The 21,963-nt window shown below is 34.6% G+C and overlaps 1 protein-coding gene across 13 annotated transcripts in view; it reads right to left on the bottom strand.

The window, feature by feature from the left end:
• Nucleotides 1-21,963, bottom strand: part of FAM184A (family with sequence similarity 184 member A) — a 74,228-nt gene that overhangs the window by 16,435 nt on the left and 35,830 nt on the right. For 9 of the 13 annotated variants that reach the window (XM_068677592.1, XM_068677594.1, XM_068677601.1 and 6 more), the window contains exons 7-12: nucleotides 21,348-21,509; nucleotides 19,158-19,283; nucleotides 18,838-18,984; nucleotides 8,210-8,251; nucleotides 3,212-3,424; nucleotides 1,796-1,949 (exon numbers count right to left, since the gene is read on the bottom strand). In XM_068677592.1, the coding sequence (XP_068533693.1) occupies nucleotides 1,796-1,949; nucleotides 3,212-3,424; nucleotides 8,210-8,251; nucleotides 18,838-18,984; nucleotides 19,158-19,283; nucleotides 21,348-21,509 (844 nt within the window). The remainder of the gene's footprint in view (nucleotides 1-1,795; nucleotides 1,950-3,211; nucleotides 3,425-8,209; nucleotides 8,252-18,837; nucleotides 18,985-19,157; nucleotides 19,284-21,347; nucleotides 21,510-21,963) is intronic. The other 4 variants (XM_068677593.1, XM_068677596.1, XM_068677599.1 and 1 more) reach the window with 1 other exon arrangement.

Genomic DNA, 21,963 nt, shown 5'->3' with positions numbered 1-21,963 from the left:
GACTGCAAACAAAAATAGACAAGAGTCCAACTTTGATGAGTTCCAACGTCTAGCTGAAACTTCTCTAACTACAGGATGTCTCCTTTCTTTTTTTCTGGTAGAAAGACTGAGCTAAATGAAGTGGAACAGATGCTCAGGTGGTACAAGAAGATAGAGTTCTGGGAACAGAGATACTGACATGAGTGAAATTTTATTCAGATGTGCATTGTACAAGATAAGATGTTCGTTTTCTCAGAGGAGATATGTTCGTACCTCACCACAAAAAAACCCACTGCATTCCCAGTGATAACTTCCTGACACATAACATGGACAAAGAAAGCAGGGGTTAGACAGAAAACATCAGTGAAATGTCACAGCCCTTAGAAAAACATTTCTTTCTACATATATTTAACTATTTGTTTTAAGGCTTATATCTACCATTTTTGGCTGCTGTTAACAAATAAAAAAGACATGCATGTCTTTTTTGTTGTAGCTCTTTCTCTGCAGTGTTTCTAAAATTTGACTTTTCCTTCCTGTCTGAAAAGAAAATCCCTTCTGTGTACTTATCTCCTGCTTGGAGTGATGCAATTTATCTTTACTTTTTTGTTTGTTTTTTTCATGCTACCCTTGTAATTTCTACATTCCAGACTTCCAAAATGCCTCAACAGACATCCTCCTTGTCTTCTCTTCTGCATTTTCTGCTCCCATACTACCTTGTACTGCAGCCTTCTTGCCTTTGACATCAATGCCAGGTATCAGGCCACTCTTTCTACTTCTGTGAAGTTTCTTTCTGGAATTCCTCAATCCTCACCATTTTGTGTTATACCACTGTCGGTATTCTTTAAACCTTACCACTCACAGATACTTGTTTTCCTCCATAAAACCTTCTTTTACATGTGAAATTCTTGAAGTCTGTCTACCAAGACATCTTCCTTGCTTCATTCCAATTCCCTTCCAAAACTGACTCGTGCTCTTTTTGCCAGCAGAAAAAGTGTGTGTGTGGGGGCGGGGGGATGATTGCTCAAATTTTAGATCCAGCAAAAACACAAAACTGTGAAGTGATCAAGTGTTGTGGAGTAGAAGTATGTTATCTCTGTCCTTTCTATAATTATCACATTATCTCATCTATCTATATGCATCTATCTTGCATATACTAGATTGAGATTACGTGTTCAAAGATCATAATATGCTTGTGAAAAAATGCTTCCTTTTTCAAACACAAAAAAATGACATTTCATCTATATTATTAAGAAAATAAACAAGGAACAAACTCTTATAAAACTCTCGTAAGTTTTCTTATGTTTTGTCTTATTTGTTGTTTCACATTCCTTAAACTGGCTGAAGTATTGCATCTTCTTAAACATAGCTTGAACCTTTCCTGCAGTACAAAATACAATCTAACCTTTAATTCAATGTATCAGTGTATTACTTGACTCAAATATTTATTTCCTATAGAGACAGAGTGCTAGGGATCATACTCCTAAAATCAATACACAAAGAAATCAAAGCAACTACCCTGCTGCTTCAATTCTATACTCTGTTAATTTCCAAAGTATTCATTATGAAATTTCATTGCTTACTCCTTCCAAAAAAATTAAGAGTATGATTCTTGAAAGTGAACAATTTTGACTTACCTGTTAAAGCTTATACTGATTTTAAGAGGAACAATTAGGTCAAATTTGAACGACACTGAGATACACTACAGTGTTACAATACACATATGTATGTGTGTTTGTGTGCGTGCGCACGCACATGTAGACTTGTATGAGTAGAAATGTTGTTTTTGGACCCATCTGCAAATTTGAAGACAGTGTACCTAACATAGCTTTTCCTTCATCCTCCAGCTCAAATCGTAGAGTCTGAAGTTCCTGTTCCATCTCCAATTTGAAACCTTCCATGGCTTGTTTGTGTGTTTCTTTGAGTGCCTGAAGTTCTTCTGAATGCTTTTGTTGTAAACGTTCTTCTAATGCCTATGAAATACAAATGAACAAGATTAATTCTATAGCAGCCTAGGGAATTATAAAATATTAAACAACTGGCAGCAAAACAAACAAACATAAACAAAAACAGGCACTGGCATACTCTAGAAATTACTAAAAAAAAGCACAGATATTGCTCATAGTTTCTTCTCTCACTACGTTGTCCTGCTACTATAATTTTTCAAGGTCTGCTGGTTATCAAGATTACCCGTGTTCAAAACAACTGTTCTGCTCACAGTTAGAAAACTTTAAAAACAAAAACAAAAAAACTATGTTTTTTTTTTTTTTTTAAACTATGTTTACATTAGCTAACAATTAGACTAGACAGATCCATAGATGGGTCTACTGTACACATAAGACTTTTGGGAGTGTTTGCTCCCCAGTGACACCCATTTTTACTCCCCATTAACGTGTACTAAGCATAATGCTCCTGGAGTACATCGTCTTGTTTCATTTTGAACAAACTGAATGCAGCAAGTGCTCCAAGACCATTCTATGATGTGAACCAAGTATGCGGGGACAACTGGTATATTCATTGCAAAGGTACACCTCAGATTTGAACTGAAAAAAGACAAAACCATAAAGACACAAACCCTATTTAAGTACAATGCCTTGTCAACACTTCAATTTTAAAGCAGGTTTAGTCGGGGTTTGAACAAAGTATCTTAGGCATGACGTTATTCTGGATGTAAAAACTATCTTACAAGTTGCAAAACAGTTTATACAAATTTTTAACACAATGAAAATTTAGAATACATTACAAAAGGAGTAAATCAACAGGAAATATCAGAAAACACATAAATTTGGGTAAATATAATGGACAAAAGACACCTCTTCCAAATCAAACCTGGAATATAATCTTATAGATGACCATCTCAAACTACTGTTAAGAAATGTGTGTTGGTAATTATTTTATATATATATATATAAATATATATACACACACACAATACATATATATATGTGACTGCATACATGAGTATTTATGAGCATATATATATATATATATACACACAAATACCAACATGCTGCTAGAGTATAAAGCAAGATGTGAAATAATGCTAGTATAAGAGATGACTTTCAATGTCTTAATCAGATTTAACTAGATAAAAATGTTACTATAAAATACAACATCTGAAAAGGAAATTCAGTAGTTATGCAAATAGTTTCACTAGACTAGTTTTTAGTCTTTATCATTTCCCTCTCAGTACATAACATTTTCTACATAATAGAGAATACCCATATGAACATGCCTTTTGTTCTTGCTCTTTTGTTTCTTCCATATTTTGAAAGGCAAGGATATGGGCCTCCTGAAGTGACTTATGCCTTTGCTGATGCTCTTCTTCTAATTCCTGCATCTCCTGAGTCATCCTCTGTCGCTCCTGACTGAACTGGGCTTGTAGCTGTTGCAAAGAGCTCTGTGACTGGGAAAGCTGCATCTCCAGATTCTGCTTCAGCAAGGAGATCTAACCCACAGAACAGCAAATGCCAATTAGTCATTAATAGTAAAACAAATTCCCAGAAACATTCAAAAGAATAAAACACTTAAAAGTTAAACAGAACAATAAGAGGGACAAGCAATGTCATCCATCCATTGAATTTCTTGTTAAAGTTATACCTCAGGAATGTAATCATTACATGTAGACAGCTTTTTTTGTAAGGGTTCTCACGTTTTAAGTTGATACTACAGCACTAGCTACATAATTGTTCATGGCTGAATCATCAAAATTTACTTCTAGGTTTTGTGCAAAGATCAATAGAAATGACACTATCAAAGTCCAAGATTAAATGTTTGATTGTTAAAATAAGCTGCTCTTCAGATGAAGATCACATCAATTCTGTATGGAAAATCCTGCAGTTGATAGGGGAGGATAGCCTGTGCCATCAAGATTAATGGATTTTTATATCTTTTGATACTATGTGGTCCTATCTTACTGGTAGTTTTCTGATTTAAAAAGAAATGGTAGCATATGACTACTACATGATAAGTAAAATGTTGCACTTGATAGATCTTTTTTCCATTGTTGTTGTTGGCTCAGTAATGATATGAGAGTGATTTTTTCTGCTCATTTTCAAGTAATACAAAAGCAGTTTGAGTCACAAGTACTCATCTTAGAAATACCTGATATTACAAATGATGCTTTTCACCCAAGTATCTTAATACATTTGAACACTGCACTCCTTGAAAAAGTTCCATTTTCTTCTTGTGATAATGTTATATACTTGGTTCTTCACATCAGAGAGCATCTTTCCAGACTGAAAATACTAAACCTCTATTTCCTTTGGAGGCAAACAACAGAGATACACTCTCCAATTCTGAAAACAATGTTTTACAAAAACTGAATTTCGTTGCAGTGACTCAAAGGAAGGAAAAATATAATTGTCACATGACAATAGACTTAAATAAGGATATTATACAAGCTTCAGAGCATTACATAGAATTTAATTAGAATTGAAAAGTCTGATAGTGTCATTTGATTCAGCATCTTACAGTTAATTTTGACAAATTAATTAAGACATTGCACATCAATTTATTGATTTACAGAACATTAAAACCCACCACTTAACATAAAATTAATAGCAGCATACCAGGGACAACTTGCAGCATGAACATTGTTATTGAACATGTTTTATTTTTCAGAAGGACATAGCTTAAGCAGATTTGAAAGAAAGAAGCTACACTTAAAGTAAAATTAGCACTAAAACAAAACAAGCAAAATAATTTGAATGAAATGACCACGGCTAGTTGCACTTAAAAATCACCAGGTCTTTGTTTCTGGGGATATATACACTAGCTTCCATGCAACCTATATCAACAGTATTTTACTTCAAATAATGCTGAATTTCTAAGTGAAGAACTATGCAAAGGCCTACACTGCATTCTGTAATCTGAACTATACACGCAAAACCTTCTACCGGCTACATTAAATATAAATGTGACATACAAATCACATAGTCACGAGGTTTGACTCCAGAGGTCACACTCCAGAAATGGCCAACCCTGTTTACCCAGGCTAAGACATAAATGTAGGGATCATAACTCTAAAATCTACTAGCATCTACTAGATGCTATTTCTTAAACCTCGGGATGTATTTTTGGACAAATTCATGGCAGAAAGATCCATTACATACAACTGCTATCTGAATCAATGTAAGCTTGTAGGAACCACAAAAACCTGTGGTAATTCCCACATTTCAATAGACATGCATATTACACCTGTAATAGAAGGAAGTTGGAAGTTCCTTTTTTCATTTATTCTACTAATCTTTCTGTAGATTCCCATCATATCCCTCCTTACTTTCTTTTCTAGACAGAACAGTTTTGGCTTACTGAGTCACACCTTGTATGAAAGCTATTTCATAGCTATTATCGTATTTGTCCTACTTTTGCCTCTTTTCTACTATTTCTTTTTCAGATTAGGTGGCCAGAAGGTAAGGTATTTAAGATGAAGGTGAACTCTGCTTTTATATAGTGGCATGATTTTACAGACTTTGTTCTCTTTTTCTTTGCTATATTCCTAATGTTCTATTGGCTTGTATGACTGTTACTAAGCACTGAGGTGATATTTTTATGGAATTGTATATCAGTATCCCCAAATCACTCTCTTTCGTTGTAACTGTCAAGTCAAAGTTCATCATTTAATACAATAAGTTAGAATTTGTTTTTTTCTTCATTATGCATCACTGCAATTATCTACACCAAATTTCATCTGTAATTTTGTTGTTGAGTCCCTTTGGCTTTTTACAAATCTACAAGTCTTCAACCATTTTTGTCCTTCTTACCCTGAATAACTTTGTATTAGCTGCAAACTTTCCCCCTTCTTTTTTTTATAAGAAATCTGCAAAAGAAAGTATAATGAACAACTGTAGAACTCCACTGATCATCTAACTTCACTGTGGTAATACTGTATTTAATTCGTATCTTTCAACCTGTTACTTAACTATGCAAAAAAAATTCTCTCTTGTGTCATGGCATTCCAGCTTGCTCAACATCCTCACCACTACTCAGCCGATTCCTTTCAGCATACCGTGGCTAGGGTTGCCATGCCATGCTGGTCAAGCAAGCCAATAACGCAACTACATGTGGTATTCTTTCTCTACAACCCCAGAACTCCACTCCACTGATGAGATCGATTTGCACCATAACACTGGCAGCATAGTCAACTCTGAATTTTCATGTATGTGGTATTTTCATGTATTGTGCTATTAGGTTGCCCAGCAAGGTTGCGGATGCCCCATCCCTGGAGGAATTCAAGGCCAAGGCCTGGATTCAGCTCTGGGCAGCCTGCTCAGTTGGCAACCCTGCCCAGAGCAGGGGGGTTGGAACTAGATGATCCTTTTCAACCCAGGCCATTCTATGATTCCATTCTATGATTGTCTTTTTCCTCCAGGAAATAAAAAATAAAAAATCTAGGCACTTTATCTAAACTCTCCATTGATCTCCTCACATCCCCATCTGTCCTTATTCACGGTTGGGCCTTTGTCTCTTCTCTTATCTTTCTAGGGTCCCCCCCCTTTTTTTTTCTTCTTTACTTTGGTCCTTCTTTCCATCTGTAAGCCTTTATTTACTCTTTCTCTGCAACACTACCACCTAGCAAAAAAACCACCCTGACTGGAGGTCTATTTTTCTCTCTGTGCGTTTAGGCAACTCCTGCACTTCTTTCAGTTATATCTGTTCCTATTTAACCACCATCCATAAACTCTCAGGATGCATTTTTGTTTGCTTGTTTCCCCAAGGTCACTAAGGTCACTATGCCAACTTGGCTCTAGCTACTCGTCTTCAATCCATTCAGTACTCCAGTATCTCTCCCCTTGCTTTTTCCCTTCTTTTGCTAATTTTTTTCTTCCTAACTGTTTTTAGAATCATAGGAATGTGTAAGGATAGTCTTAAGAGATTATTCAGTCCAATTCTTTGCACTTGTTGGGAACGCTATATACAAATTACTGCTTAAAAAATGATATAAAGGGAAATCCACAATTTTTAATTAGATAGCCCTCCTCCAATTACCTGTGACAGAAACACTGAGATACTAGACAGAAGTTCTGTCCAGTCTTATTTGTCCTTGTCTCCTTTCTGTCCCTCAGGTTTCTCACCATTGCTCTGTCAGGATAACATTCAAATGGAATTGACTGGAATCAATTCAAATTGATATGGATTTTTATGAAGATGCCAAGAAAAAGCATATTTTGGGCTTCAGGATAAATCTCTCTCCTACTTAAGTCCCTGACCCACATTCTCATAGTTAACACTGTACCATTTATAAACATTTTAAGCAAGATCAAAACAGTTTTCTTTAATTCCTTTCTTGGAAATGCATGAAACATTTTAACTGAAATGTCTGGGAGAAGTCCAACATCTGGTCAGGAAGTTGTCTTAGAAGAGATCAGGAACACCCTTCTCAAGAGCAGTTCACACTTCCACCAGATTAAAGTGACTGCAAAACCACAGACTGAAATGAGTTAATCTCTGGAGATGCCTATTTGCATCAACAGACTATAAAAAAAATACAGGACAGTGAGAGTTAACAACCAAGTCAGATTAGTCTACTACCCTAATGGATAATAAGGATTTATTTTTGTTGTTGTTGAAAACATATACAATAGTTTTAAAAGAGTTATTTTTAAAAACTCTTTTTAAAAATTAAAAGGTACATAATTTTAAGTGCTGTTTTGATTATATAATACACATACAGACATTCTTAAGTGCATCCCTTTACATGTCTTTGGAGCTTTGCCTCTACATATTACTGTATTGAAGACTCAAAAGAAAACAGCTCTGAATACTGTTCTCTGAACTTCCAATACTTCTATCTAAAGTTTTCAGCAGATTAAAAATATTGTTAAGAATTTAAAAAATAAAAATAAATAGAAAGAAAGAAAATTCTGGCTACAATTATAACTTGCACCGCAAAACTGCAAATTATAATACAGCATCAATCTCATGCTTTGTAGAAAGCTCTGCAATACACATTTGCGCTGCCCACAAGCTTGCTTGCTTTAATGATGACATAAAAATATTGCTTATATTATGAATATGTATGTAATGTTTGATGTCCAGTGATATATACATTTACACAGATGAATGGATGCAGTACACAAGCTTTTGATAACTAGTGGCAAACATGTTCTCCTCTCAAATGTTGTTACGTGTTCTATTTCACAGGCTAAAGCTTTAAAGCAGTATTACAGGTTATGCAAATTTATTAGTGCAAACATGCCCTATTTACAAGCTGTAAGTGCAAATCACTTACATTGCTGATAGATTTATGCAAAGCTTCACCGAGACAGTGCCGCTATGAAGAAAAGATCACAGGAATAAAGGGAAACATTCAGAAAACAACTAAGTGAAAGAAAAAGGATAAAGAAGGGAGAGTAAAACATAGAACATTAATTATAATATGACCAGGGAAAAACTAAGTTGAAAACCATTTGGAAAAAATTTAAATGAATACATTGCTTTGACTTCACATATAAACTACTGAACGCCTAACAGAATGATCAATTTTCCTGCATTAGGCTTTGAACATACAGGATAGCATTATCTCTTCAACATAACGCTGCAATAGACTCCTGTATTATAGAGCTGAACATTTTGGGAATTATCCAGCTGCTTTCTCTTCTCCTTTATGGAAGCAATTCTGGGGAGAGACCATTAAGTGCACCAATTTGCATTACTGTTAGAAAGTATGTTATATAAGGACTCAATCAACAGTCAGCTGTGTCTCTGAAAGCACAAGCATATCGAATGTAAAGATCAGAATTCACTGCTGGAAGGCAGAAAACAATTTTAGTCTGTAATGAAGACAAATATTAATATTAAAGTATTTTTTCTTAAAATTCAGAAACAGATGGGCAAATAAAAGACTTTTCCTGAAAGCTTTTATCAAAATTCCTTATTGTACCACCTTACAGCGGTGTTGATTATTAATGAAAAACAAAAATAGAAATATATCACTAATAAATGTTCAATATAAAATATTGGTTATACAATTCTTATATATCACTCATATATAAATATATAAAATGCCTGCATGTATATATATATCTACACGAATTACATAGAAAGGTGCACACGCAACAGAATCATCATAAATGAAGCGAAAACAATTTAAATCCAGCATGACCAATCTCTCCTTTTGGCACAGGTCGGTCAAGAAGATGGCTTTCTCAAGGAGATAGCATGTATTTTTACACCAGTTTGGAAGACTTAACCTGGGAACTTTTAGGTAATACTTTGTCGAGATATAAAATGAAGATATTTTCCTTCTCCTGAATCTACAAAAAGGAGTAATATAAAAATACATCATAGTGGAAAATCCAAAATTACCTTATTAAAATTATTAAAGTCAAGTTACAATCAAGACTGTAACACTAGGAGGCATCATACTCCAGGAAACAAGACAACAGACTGCCATGTAACAGTTCTGACTTCAACAAATAATTTTGCCAGTGCCAACCTGAGCAAACCCACAATTTTTTCTCTGCTTCCTTTCCCATCTGTCTTGCTTGTTTAAGTTGGAAGCTATTAAGAGCAGGAATTATTTATTGCTAATTAAGTAGAAACCTTAGTTGTGTTCTCCATTGAAAATAAATTGCAAGTAAAAATATCTTTTGGAAGCTATGTTCTGAGTTCTAGCCTATGAATAAGAACAAATTGCCCCCTGCTGCTCAGACATTAAAACATTTATTTCCCAAGAAAAAAAAAAAAAAAGGTCTTTTTTGCTGTCAAACTGGCCTTATCACTAACAGAATAAAGAGAGCTTTTAATTTAAAAAAAAATAATAATTTTATTTTTTTAGCCATTTTAATATATGTGATTTCACCAAGTTTAAAAGTTTTAGATCTGGAAAAAAGATAAAAGAAAAATGAATTTTTGGTGAAGATTTTGGACTAATACTGTCTATTTAAGTTCAGTACTTGGATTTGTTACAGATTTCTTTCTACCTGAGACTCAAAGCAATCCTTCTGCAGCCCACATTGAAGACTGTGAAATGAGAACAGTAATAGTCTTATGTAAGTATGCAAGTATGAAATATTCAAAGATTATAGGGGTGGGAAGAAGACCATGCACAGACCTATATACATATACATAATTTTAATATATTTGTAAAGTTGAGCTTTTATACTTGACATTCCTAGGTTTTCAAAAAGACATGCAGGAACATTCAATGTATAGCTTATTACTTTTTAACAAAACCCCAAGTACATAAGTATTTCACAAATCTTGAAGTACTTCACATCTCTAAATATCATGGCACTATTCAAAAGCATTTAATTATAGGCAGCTAACTAAACATCAATCTTGGAAAAAAAGAAAAAGACTAGAAAAGATGATATAAGAATCAATAAAGAAAGACTTCAAGTGTGAAAATAAGGTGAATTTCAGACAGCATAACAATGGAAAAAGCCCTGCTAAAGAAAACATGATTTCTTTCTTCAACAGGATTACAAACTTGAGTGATAAAAGCTATTGCACAGAAGCAATTCTTGAGGACATTTTTTTTAATGTTATTCAATTTATTATCACATTAGAGTTTAATTCCCCCCAAAAAGTATTTTCATACAATCTTAGTGAAGGAAAAGATGAGACCAGACCTCAAGTACTGTGTTCAGTTTTTGGCTCCTTACTACAAGAAGGACATCAAGGTTCTGGAGCATGTCCAGAGAAGGGCTACAAAGCTGGTGAGGGGCCTGGAAAACAAATCCTATGAGGAATGGCTAAGGGCACCGGGGTTGTTTAGTCTGGAGAGAAGAAGGCTCAGAAAACCTTATTGCTTTCTACAACTATCTGAAAGGAAGGAGTGGGGAGCTGGGGGTTGGCCTCTTCTCACAATTAACTAGTGATAGATAAGAGTAGTGGGAATGGCCTCCAGTTGTGCCAGAGGAGGTTTAGGTTGGAAATGAGGAGACATTTCTTCTCAGAAAGAGCAGTCAGGCGTTGGAACAGGTTGCTCAGGGAGGTGGTGGTGTCACCATTCCTTGGGTTGTTCAAGGAAAGGTTGGACGTGGTGCTTAGGGACATGGTTTAGTGGGTGACATTGGTGGTAGGTGGATGGTTGGACCAGGTTATCTTGAAGGTCTTTTCCAACCTTAATAATTCTATGATAGATCTCAAAAACTGGTAAGAGGTGAATCATCACTTAAATCAAACAGGGATGCACTAGGATTAACACTAAATCTGATAGCCATTTATTATTTTAATCCTTTATTAGCAAGTAAATACTTTTCATATAACGCATACATGATAGAGTAGTAAATTATAGTTATGTAGGTATAGGGATTGAATTCAGCAAAATGTGTAGCAATAAAATGATACACAGCTCTGTATTGAAAAGGATTCAGGACACATTTAGAATGGAGAACACCAAAATAAGTCCAGTGTAAACATTAAGAAATTCCATAAAAATTCAAACATCATTGTGACTGCATCTACAGTATGGCCCATAACCTGGGGAAAAACTGATGAGAAGCAAAAAGAATGGAGGTGTAATTATTAACTCTCTTTACTCTACAACAGAGAAAAGTGATCAGAAAATGATGAGAAATAAATCATAGAATGCTTTGGGTTGGAAAGGACCTAAAAGACCATCCAGTTCCAACCCCCTGCCATGGGCAGGGACACCTCCCACTAGACCAGATTGCCCACAGCCCCATCCAACCTGGCCTTGAACTCTTCCAGGGATGGGGCATCCGCAGCTTCTCTGGGCAAAGAGAGAACGTGGATTTAACTATCACCCTCTTTATTTCTACATGTTGGAATTTAAAGTTTGTGATATGAGTGTAATATAAGAAAGTAAGACCATTACAAATGATTGCAATATAAGAAAAACTTGCTCAACTGTCAGGCTTCACAGATATACATACATTTATTTGGTATCTTTATATTTATTAGCTATGCTGCTTTCATGTATTTTGCTGTCTCCCCCCCAACTCCTTTTTTTTTTTTTTTCAGAAGCATTGTCTTCTCAGGAGACACACAACTAATCCTCAGATATAACCAAGAGAAGAACTTCAGTGACCTAGAGGAACAAAATAGAGGATGCTGCATCTTTAGAACCCACTGATCACTATGGGCTAAAGAACACGTCTGAAAGACCTATTATGCGAGACATGGTAGATTTGTATTCCCACCTCTGTTTCAGAATCTCTCCAAAAGAGCTGAGCTTTCCATGAAGTTATACCAAGTGATCTTATCGTTGTACTTTCCTCAAGAAGGGAGTTTTACTGCACCACTGATCTTTTCTCTTTTCATTCAGTTGCACTATTTCCTGCAAGACATTAGTTTGCTGGATGTGTGGAAGTTCTCTCATTTCGCTGTTTCTCTTGGCTAAAAATTATCCTCAGCCACATTACAGAGGCTTGACAATGAAGTTCTGCATCGGTCTTCATGTCACTCAAAGATGAGTTATGTAACTTTCTCACTGTACCTACTGAAGATATTTTAATGTCATATCATGCCAAGACCTGACTTCAGTATATGGTTTATTGAGTTTTCAAAATTACCTTCAGCAACAGAAATCGTTGTGCTGAAGCCTGAAACCCTAAGTGGGGAAAAATAACTTTATCTGTTGTATCAGAGCAGATCTAGACTACCAGATCATTGCCTCATTTTAAGAATGACCTCTGATGCTGCTAAACTTCTTGAGGAAGAAAACCTATATGCACCCATATGATGTTAGTAAAATAAACTATTTTGAGGGGCCTACTGAGGAAGCTGAAGGGACCTTTGGCATAAGTCCATTTTATCCAGCCAAAAATAATGATAATAAACAAAACTCTCTTGAGATATTTCTTTGGTTTGAAGAGAAAGACTGATTTTATAGCAGATTTACTGTCTCTGGCTGCCTGCTGCTTACAAGACAGGTGATTGCAGAGATTTAGAAAGCAGATGTTTCCTACTTCAGTATTTTGTAGACCCGTGACATACTAGGAATGGAAAAACTGCATCAAAGTTTGCCTGGTCTGGCTGATCAGAAAAAGCAGCATTTAGAGCCCCTTCCCCTTCCTCTCTGTCTCTCTACTGAGAAAAATGATGTATATATGAGGCATTCTAAAATGTATAAATATCTCCGAGATCTAATTAGTCCTGATTCCCTCCTGGTTTTGCTGCAACCCTGAGTGAAGATACTGCGTCCAGGCAACACAAGGTAGTAAGCATCCTGTTGTTTTAAAAAGATTAAGCTCTTCCCTTTTCTAGTTGTAGGATTCTGTCAAGCTGATAAACAAAATGATTAGGTATTTTGTCATATTTTTACCTGTTAAATTTTGGATTATGATCATTTTATATGACAAACTGCAGGCTCAATGGTCAAGGAAAAAAAGTTTTGAATAGAGAGATCATTTGCATCTAATGACTTTTTTTTTTTTTTAACATTTTTTTGAATGGTACTAGAGCTTCATTTCATTTTACTTATTTATCATAATGCTTTCAGGATTTTAAAGATTATTCATGCATCTTGGTTAGCATTTCCTAGAGCACAGAGGTATCTGTTAAGAAAGGCCCTTTACCTAGAGTTTTATACACTTACTAATCTCAAACAAATGTTGTCCTACCCATTAAGTTCTTTGTCACTAATTCCAGCATCTATTTTTACTGTTCCTGGGCCTATGCAAAGGCATGGAGATGGTTAGTACTTACCTGTGGGCAATTATCTTCTGGAGCAAACAGACTAAGAGAGATGCTTTAAAACTAGGTTCTTGCCAGAGTCTTGGTTTTATATTGAGGGAAAAAATATATATGCAAATGAAATTAAAATTTGATTTGGAGAATGATATTACCATTGGATTTGGTTTAGATTTCTATTTACAAGTTTTGGAAGTGTTAGCTCCAAACATCAAGCTAAATTCCTTTATGACTCATGCATCATTAATTACACACTGTACTAAGAATTTAATGTTCTTTTCATGCACTGACAGGTAAAATTAAAAAGTCTTTCAGTCTCCTTCAGATTTACTAACTCAAATACTTCCAAACCAAAACTGATATCATTAAATTCCAATTAAAAGTTTATGATGAGAAAGACAAGATTCTTTAGATATGAAGATACCACAATTTCAAACAAACTAGATGTACTTTTAAATTTAGCTAATCACAACACCATGGGAGAAAAAATTAAAAGAAGATGAGACCAAAAGAGAGATGAAAATGAATTCCAGTAACACATTTATTCTTAAACAGAGAAACAAAGCAAACATTTATTAGTATTCCTATCATATCCCAGTGAAGATACTTTGAAAACTCAGATTTGTTCTGGGATTTTTTGGTCTTTGTTGCGGGGTAGCTCTTAGTTTTAAATTGTCTTTAATGAATTTCCTCTGTTAAATTCAGAATCTATTAAACAAAAGAGTAAAATCACCACCATAGCTAAAAGCTCAGAAAAAGAGAGAGTACAGCTGGCTGGATCTCATGCATTTTTGTTTGAAACGAATGTTTGTTTGAATGAAAACAGAACTACAATGACCAATCTGGATAGGATAAAAACACCAACTAAACTCCAGGATCACATCTCTGCATGGAATATGGATCCTGGAACAAGGCTTTGTTATTAAAGAGTACAGACAATTGCTAAACAAGGGGGAATACTCTCAAGAGACAGTTCTCTGAAGGCTTCAGTGACTCTGGATTGCATTATTATTCATATGCTCACATACAATAAATTTGGATTTGCTTAAAGCATAGGTTTCCCACTCAGATTACAGGAGTACTGATTCCTGAGAGTCAGTGCTAAGTGGCAGGGTCCTTACGGGAACTGGACCAGAGGTCCTAGGTAGGAACTCCCAAAGCTCCCCTGATTCTCTGGGACTCCTGTTACCACAGTAGTAAGAGCTACAGTCACTTGTGAAAAGTTTCCCAGAGCTGCAGGTAGTGGTGCCTCTTTGAAAAACAAACAACAAAAAAGCAAGCATAAATATCTACAGATTAAAGAAGAGGCATGCAACTTTATCCTGAACTGCATTCTAGGTCCCCTCCTTGGTATGATTTCTCTTTTTACTCTCTTGAATTTCTGCATTTCATATTTGTAAGTACTTTTTAACTTTTGCCCCAAATCCTTACAGGGAGACATTTACCATCCACTAGGTGTCATATTAACCTTACTGATAGTACTGAATACAAGAATGACCAGAGTTAGAGTAAAGAAGTTTCTTGAAATTTACATCCTGCCCAATTCTGACAGACAAACATTTACACAGTGTGTTCATGAGAAGATCAAGTGAAAGGAATGAAATGATTCTGTGCTCAAAGTTAATCCTCCTTCCTTCAGGAAACAGATATATAGTATACGCAGGTTTTCTCTGGCAGAAATTTCCAGCATCCATTCAACAGCAAATCTTCTAAGCCAAGGATTACCAAGACTGTAGAACAGGCCATTAATCCTCACGCTAAGGAAAGCAAGTAGCATTTCCTGATTTTGCTTATGTGGATGCATGTCAGTAAGCACAACAGGCAAATAAAGACCTAGCAATAAATGTCCTTAGGTAGTAAACTGGACAACAGTCATTTACAGATGGGCATAGGAGCTCTATGACTTTTCTACAGCATTCAGTTTCGTGAAAAAGACTGTATTCAGTGGCCAGAACTTGTTTTTAAGACTCTGTGAAAGACTATGAATTTTTCTAGAAATTGCAATTTGAATAAAATCTACATGAATGAAATATTTTACTTTGATATAAATAAAAGTTTCTCATGTTTGAGATTGTTTAAAAAGGGAAAAAAAAAACACAAAAACATAATAGAAACAAACTCCAAATATGAAGTTTCCATAACCTTTTTCAAAACAGTAGCAAACCTTTGCAGTGGGACAAACAATAAAGGGCTACCAAGTGTATGTAGTATGTTTTTGTCCATTCTCACTGTACTATTTCCACTAACAGAAGATGGTATCTTTGTATGCAAAACGTTAACAAAGTTAGAAATAATGTCATGCTAATACTTGGTCACATAATAGTATGAAAATACATCAGAATTGGGGAAAAACTGATAAAAATTTCTTTCAACTTACTGGAACTTGTATTACTGGTAAGTAAGGAAGACAGGAGAACCAATACATGGATTTGCTTAAACATAGAAAAGTTCATCACAATCATATTACCTGGTTCAGTTTACAGAAATAGAAAGAATATAGAAATTCTATAAAGAATATAGAAATAAATAGATAGGATAGGAATAGATAGGAATATATGCATGTCGAACTGAGCATAAATTCTCAAAATTGAAGGTTGCAAAACATGAAGCAGCAGAACAGAGAACACACTCATGCTTTAAAAAAGAAAATTTCTTCCATTTTGCTCGTGGTAAAGCCTTCTCAGCACTAAAATGTTTTTAAGAAAAAACATTAAAAGTGCATTCCACAGCTAAGAGAAATGGAAAAGAGCCAGCACATCTGATTTTGCTACATATTTCATGAAGATACTCCCTCATGGATTGATATAGAAGTACTTGGTAAAATTTGCAGGAGAAAAAATAAAGGCAAAGCACTTTCTTTTTTTATGTCTTCAACAACCATTGCTCATATCAGAAAAAAGAGATACGCACTTGGTCTTTAGACACTGATCCAATTAACTTACCAACCAGAAATTTAACTGTAGATGTTAAGTGATGCTTTACAACCAGCAATAAGGCATTTAAACTTCTGGTCAGCTGAAAAGCGTTTTCTCTCAAGGGAGTTATTTTACTCATAACAAAACTCTACTGTTACAAAATCAATAATCCTACATGCAATTCCATAAAAGACTACTTAGCAGTACTGGCATAAAAGCAAAAATATTACCTTGCTTCATTTAAAACTAGGTCTCATCTATCAAATATGCAACAACTGGAATATGACAGAAATTTGGCAATTAGTGTAACATTAAAAATATCTTAGCATGTTTTATGGACATAAGTTGTTGGATTCAACTTTTTTTTTTTTTTTTTTAATATTGTCACCATTTATATTTGTCCCTCGTCATTCATTTATTACGGCCCCAATCTGCAGTACCCCAAAATGGGCATACTGTGTGTATAACACAGTATTCTATAACATTTTCTACAGTTTAAATAAATACACTGTGTTTCTTCTCTCCATTCATTAAAACCAGCTTTTTCAAAACCTTGCTTACATAACCATTCCAATACTTCAATTTAGGTATTATACTTCATTGTAACTCATTTTCAGTCAACTATGAGATGCATCAATACATATTAGAAAACAATGTACCCACAAGAATGGAAGCACATAGTAAATTTATCAAGAAACACAGTTATTATCTAAATTAAAAAGCATATTACTATCACTGTTTCACACTGGACATCATCCTTCATCAAGTATGCAAAAAATGATACTCAAGTCCTTTAAACTGTATCTGTCAAATATACATTATCACACTTTTTTTTTTTTTTTTTTTTTTTTTTTTAGAAAAGCAATCCCCCCCCAGTGTTCATTAGAACTTTCTGGAATGCCCTATACTGCAATATACTGATGAGCAATTAATTTATGAATTCAACCTTTCTGAACAGCATTTCTACAACTAAAGGTCAAGCTCCAGACACTTTCTAAACATAAAGAGCATAGGCAGACCACATTTTCTGCCAAGTTAAGAGTTTACAAATGATTTTGCAGACAGCAGTAGACCTTGCTCTTGTATTATTTTGACAAAGCATTGTATAGTACTGCTGCTATAGACCAGGGAAATGCTTCAGATGTACAAGTTTGAACTGCAGAAAAATGAGTTGGAACTTTGCTCTCTTCCCAATAATTTAATGGACCTTGTGCTTGTCAAATGCATTTTCTGAAACTGTAGGTTAGATTTATTACAGTATTTTTAAAAGGAAAAGAGAAACATGTTAAAAATACTGAAAGCTTAACATACCACTCTCTATTTGTACTCTCATGTAAAAAATGCACTTCACAGGTTCAAGTAAATAGAACAAATGAAGCTTGGTTAAAGACAAGTAAGTGAAACTTGACATTAAATGAGTTCAATTCCTTTATTACATTCACATTGTAAAAAGCGTCACACCAACAACTTTCAAAGCCTTCAGCTTTTATGAGCCTAGACTACAAGATTTTAAAAGCTTAAATTTCTTTGGCTGCAAAACACATTGTTATCTGCTCATATAAGAAGCTCTGTAATCAAGTGCACGTTCAGTTATTAAACTTCTCAAATTAGACAACAAAATAAAAGCCATCCCGAAGAGCAGCACCGTGAAATCACAGTCATCTAATGAGTTCCTTTTTTTTTTTTTTTTTTTTTTGCTTTAAAATGTATTTGTTCATTGTCAGCTATTCTTTCAAACCGTAGACAACAAAACAAGCACTATCGCATTTATGGTTTGGAAAAAGTACAAAGCAAGTATTTTCTGTGAATTACCTAACATAACTGAGTTGATAAATATGAGCTGCAATTACAAAGCCAGTATTTATAAAAAAAATTATCCCAAAATAATGTCCAAAATTACTTAAGAGAAGACATAGTTGTAAGAAATACATTGTAGAAGCTGAGGGATGTTTTGACTTTTCAGTGACCTGTACAGTGCCTGTACTGTAAAGACATAAGATAACTCCAACTTCAAAGAATTAGCTTGGGTAAATATTTACAATAGAGTAGGTGAGCAGAGAGAATCACAAAGTTTTTCAGTGAAGATGTGAGACTCCCACTGCCTCCAAAAAATCTGCAAAAAGTTTTATTTGCATTTAGCATGAAGAACATTCATATCATTTTAAGATATCTTCATGGATTACTCAAAACATTCATTAATGATTACCTTTAAAAAAACATTACACTAACAAATTTCATTTCAAAGACATATGTCACAAACAATTTCATGTAGCTAATTGGTAATAATGCATCAGAAACCAAATAGTAATGGCCTTCAAATTCTCAAAGAGACTATACTTACCTGGTCTAAAAGATCTTCAACTTTTTTTTGCCATCCATCCCTGGCCGCATTTTTTTCACGTTCTTTCAGCTGCAATAGTTGAGTCATAGCTGCTTTCTTATCCTCTTCATGTTGAAGCCTCAGCTCTTCACGAAGCTTATTACACTCCTGTCTAAAAATAAAGGTCAAATAACTAAAATGCAAAATAAAAACTTAGCAATAACTGGAAAAGCTTAGATAATACCAAAAAAACCTTTGTTTTACTTTTCATTTGCTGTTACATTTGTACTTAATACTTACTTTATTTCTTATTAAAAGAAAACAAAGACAAAATTTAATACTTGCCGAAGATTTTCTGTCCATTTGATTTCCAAGTCACGAGCCATTCTGTCAACTTTGAACTTTTCTTCTTCTCTCATGGCAGCAATCATTGCTTCGTGCTGTTGTCTCTCCTGATCTAGTTCTCCCTGCAAACACAAGCTTTACAATAGAGACTGATCAGCAGCAAAAAAGTATTTCAAACCTTACATTTATGTATTTATAACAAAAACATCTGTTACAATTGGCTTATAAGCTTTGGACTATACTTTTTCACTGTGTTGTTCCTGATTTCACCTATTAATGCCTATACTTCCACTGATATTTCATACCTGTGGAACGCAGTTCTGTACTCCTCTAAAAAGTTTTTAAAAGGAATTTGCTAATACGTCATTTTGAAAATAATCTTTTCCAATATTGCTATTTGGAAACACAATAATTTGTTACAAGACATCTCAAGAGGTCTTCTAATCCTATTCAGTACAGGACTAACTTCAAAATTAGAGCAGGCTGCTCAGGTTCATCAGGTTCTTGTCAAGTTGTTAATGTTTCTTTTAATTAGCAATTAGTGCTTGAATTACAAACCTCGAGCCATCTGGATTAGATACACAGTTCATATATCTTTTTATTTCTTGACCAATAGAAATGGGGTTTTACTCTGAATATAGAAAAAACAAACAAACAACAAAAAAAAAAACACTTTGGATTTCATATCAATTTCTGTTCAAATTTTACCATACTAAATAGTATTATGTACTACCAAGATTCATGCTTACAAGAATATTTTTCAGCAGTGCTGGCTTCATTCATGAGAAGCAAACATTGCCATCTAAATTTAATATTTTTTTTTTTTCATGTAAGAATTTTTCTGTACCATTTTGTCCATTTATAGATTTGAAAATCTCTTAAGATAAATGTTATTGCCAGTAGTCTGCTATATATGAATATTTAAATGTGAATAAATGAAGAGATAAGATTGTAGTAGCTTGTATGCACACTTAAAGAAATTACAAAAAATACAGAGGAAGTTATAAACTGTAACAGGGTGAACATCATATGACTATAGATTAAAAAAAATAATAACAATATCCTGCTTCAAGGTGCTCCTTTAAAGAAAATTACAGCAGTATGAAATCAGATTCAGGGATATTTTTTCTTTTGCTTTACTTCAAATATTTGCTGTAATCTTGTAAATGTGCTTTGTTCATTGAGGAAAGAGGGGAAAAAAAAATTATGCCCAGTATTGAAGTATCGAAGAATGGCTTAGGTTGGAAGGGACCTTAAAGATCATCTAACTCTAACCCCCTGCCATGGCAGGGATGCAACCCACAAGATCAGGTTATCCAAGGCCCCATCCAGCCTGGCCTTGAACATCTCTAGGGATGGGGCACCCACAGCTTCTCTGGGCAACCCATGCCAATGCCTCACTACCCTTACAGTGAAGAATTCCTTCCTAATGTCTAATCTAAATCTATCATCTTTTAGTTTAAGGCCATTCCCCCTTGTCCTATCATTATCTCCCCAAGTAGAGTCCTTCTCCATCCTTTTTATAAGTCTCCTTTAAGTACCGAAAGGCTGCAATGACGTCTCCCCAGAGCCTTCTCTTTCTCCAGGTTGAACATGCCCAGCTCTCCCAGCCTTTCATCATGCTCCAGCCCTCTGATCATCTTTGTGGCCCACCTCTTGTCAGTAGATGACCTACTGACAGATAACTTGCAGTTCTATTATTTTACATTCATATCACAGCTTTTCTTTCTTAAAATTTTATAAAAATAATAACTAAAAACAAACAAAAAACCCACCTCTCAGTGTAATCTTGTATCTCATTCTAATGTGATTTTAATGGTAGGTGATGGTAGCCATACTACCTGGAGTTCAGAGTGCTGAGCTTACCCACAAAACCGTGTTAGGCACGTGTTTCAATGAGTTCTAGAGCCAATAGTGTTCTGGATCATGTTTATCATCAAGACATGAAACTGTCTAGTACAGCAGAGGTGTAACACATATCTTTTTCACTTTTTCATGAAATTTTGTGGACTCAGGCATCTGAGAAGTATGACTCGATACAGTTTGTTCAGACTTACTGTGGCAGGTACAGTTCATATAGCTCCTTCAATAACGTATACATTATAACATGTCTTGCCATTTCAATAACAAGACTGAAATCACAGTGATGGTACTTTGCACAAATTATTTTCCAATGCTATGGTTACCTCAACATTATACAATGAATCTGTAGTTTCACGCAGTCTTGCTCTTGTTAACTCTAGTTCTTTCTGGAGTATTTCCTGAGCTTCCTGAAGACTGGAGATATGTCCTTCTGCAGTACCAAGGCCTTGTTCACTTTTTCGTACAAGATCTTGCAGACGACAAACCTACAACATATCAAAAAAGGTAACTTATATAATTATTACTAACAGCTCAGTCAGCTTGGTTTCATTTTCTTCTATTTTTAATTCCAATCTTTTTTTTTTCCTTTGCACAACCTGTTCTCCTTTAATATCACGTAATGTTTGTGTATTAAAAAACAAAATCTTGTAATACTGGAAGAGCAAACAAAGATTCAGATTAAAGGATTTTTTACAAGGAAAAAATCCAACTTATAAATGAAGCACTTTGGAAAGGAAAGAGGTTACATAAAAGTTCTGAAATTACCTGTAATTTTACTGTGAGAAAGCATATTTTATGCAAATTAAATTAACAGAAACACTATTTCTAAATACATAAGCTTTGATCTAATGGATAAATTGACTTGTACCAGGGTATATTTGTTTTCAGATTGCTATCTGTCCATAAATTAGTCTGTAAATTATAATAGTATATAGTGTT

Source organism: Anas acuta, chromosome 3 (assembly GCF_963932015.1).
Source record: "Anas acuta chromosome 3, bAnaAcu1.1, whole genome shotgun sequence".
Lineage (NCBI taxonomy): Eukaryota > Metazoa > Chordata > Aves > Anseriformes > Anatidae > Anas > Anas acuta.
The sequence above is the reverse complement of the archived record's forward strand: the minus strand, read 5'-3'. Positions and strand labels throughout refer to the sequence as shown.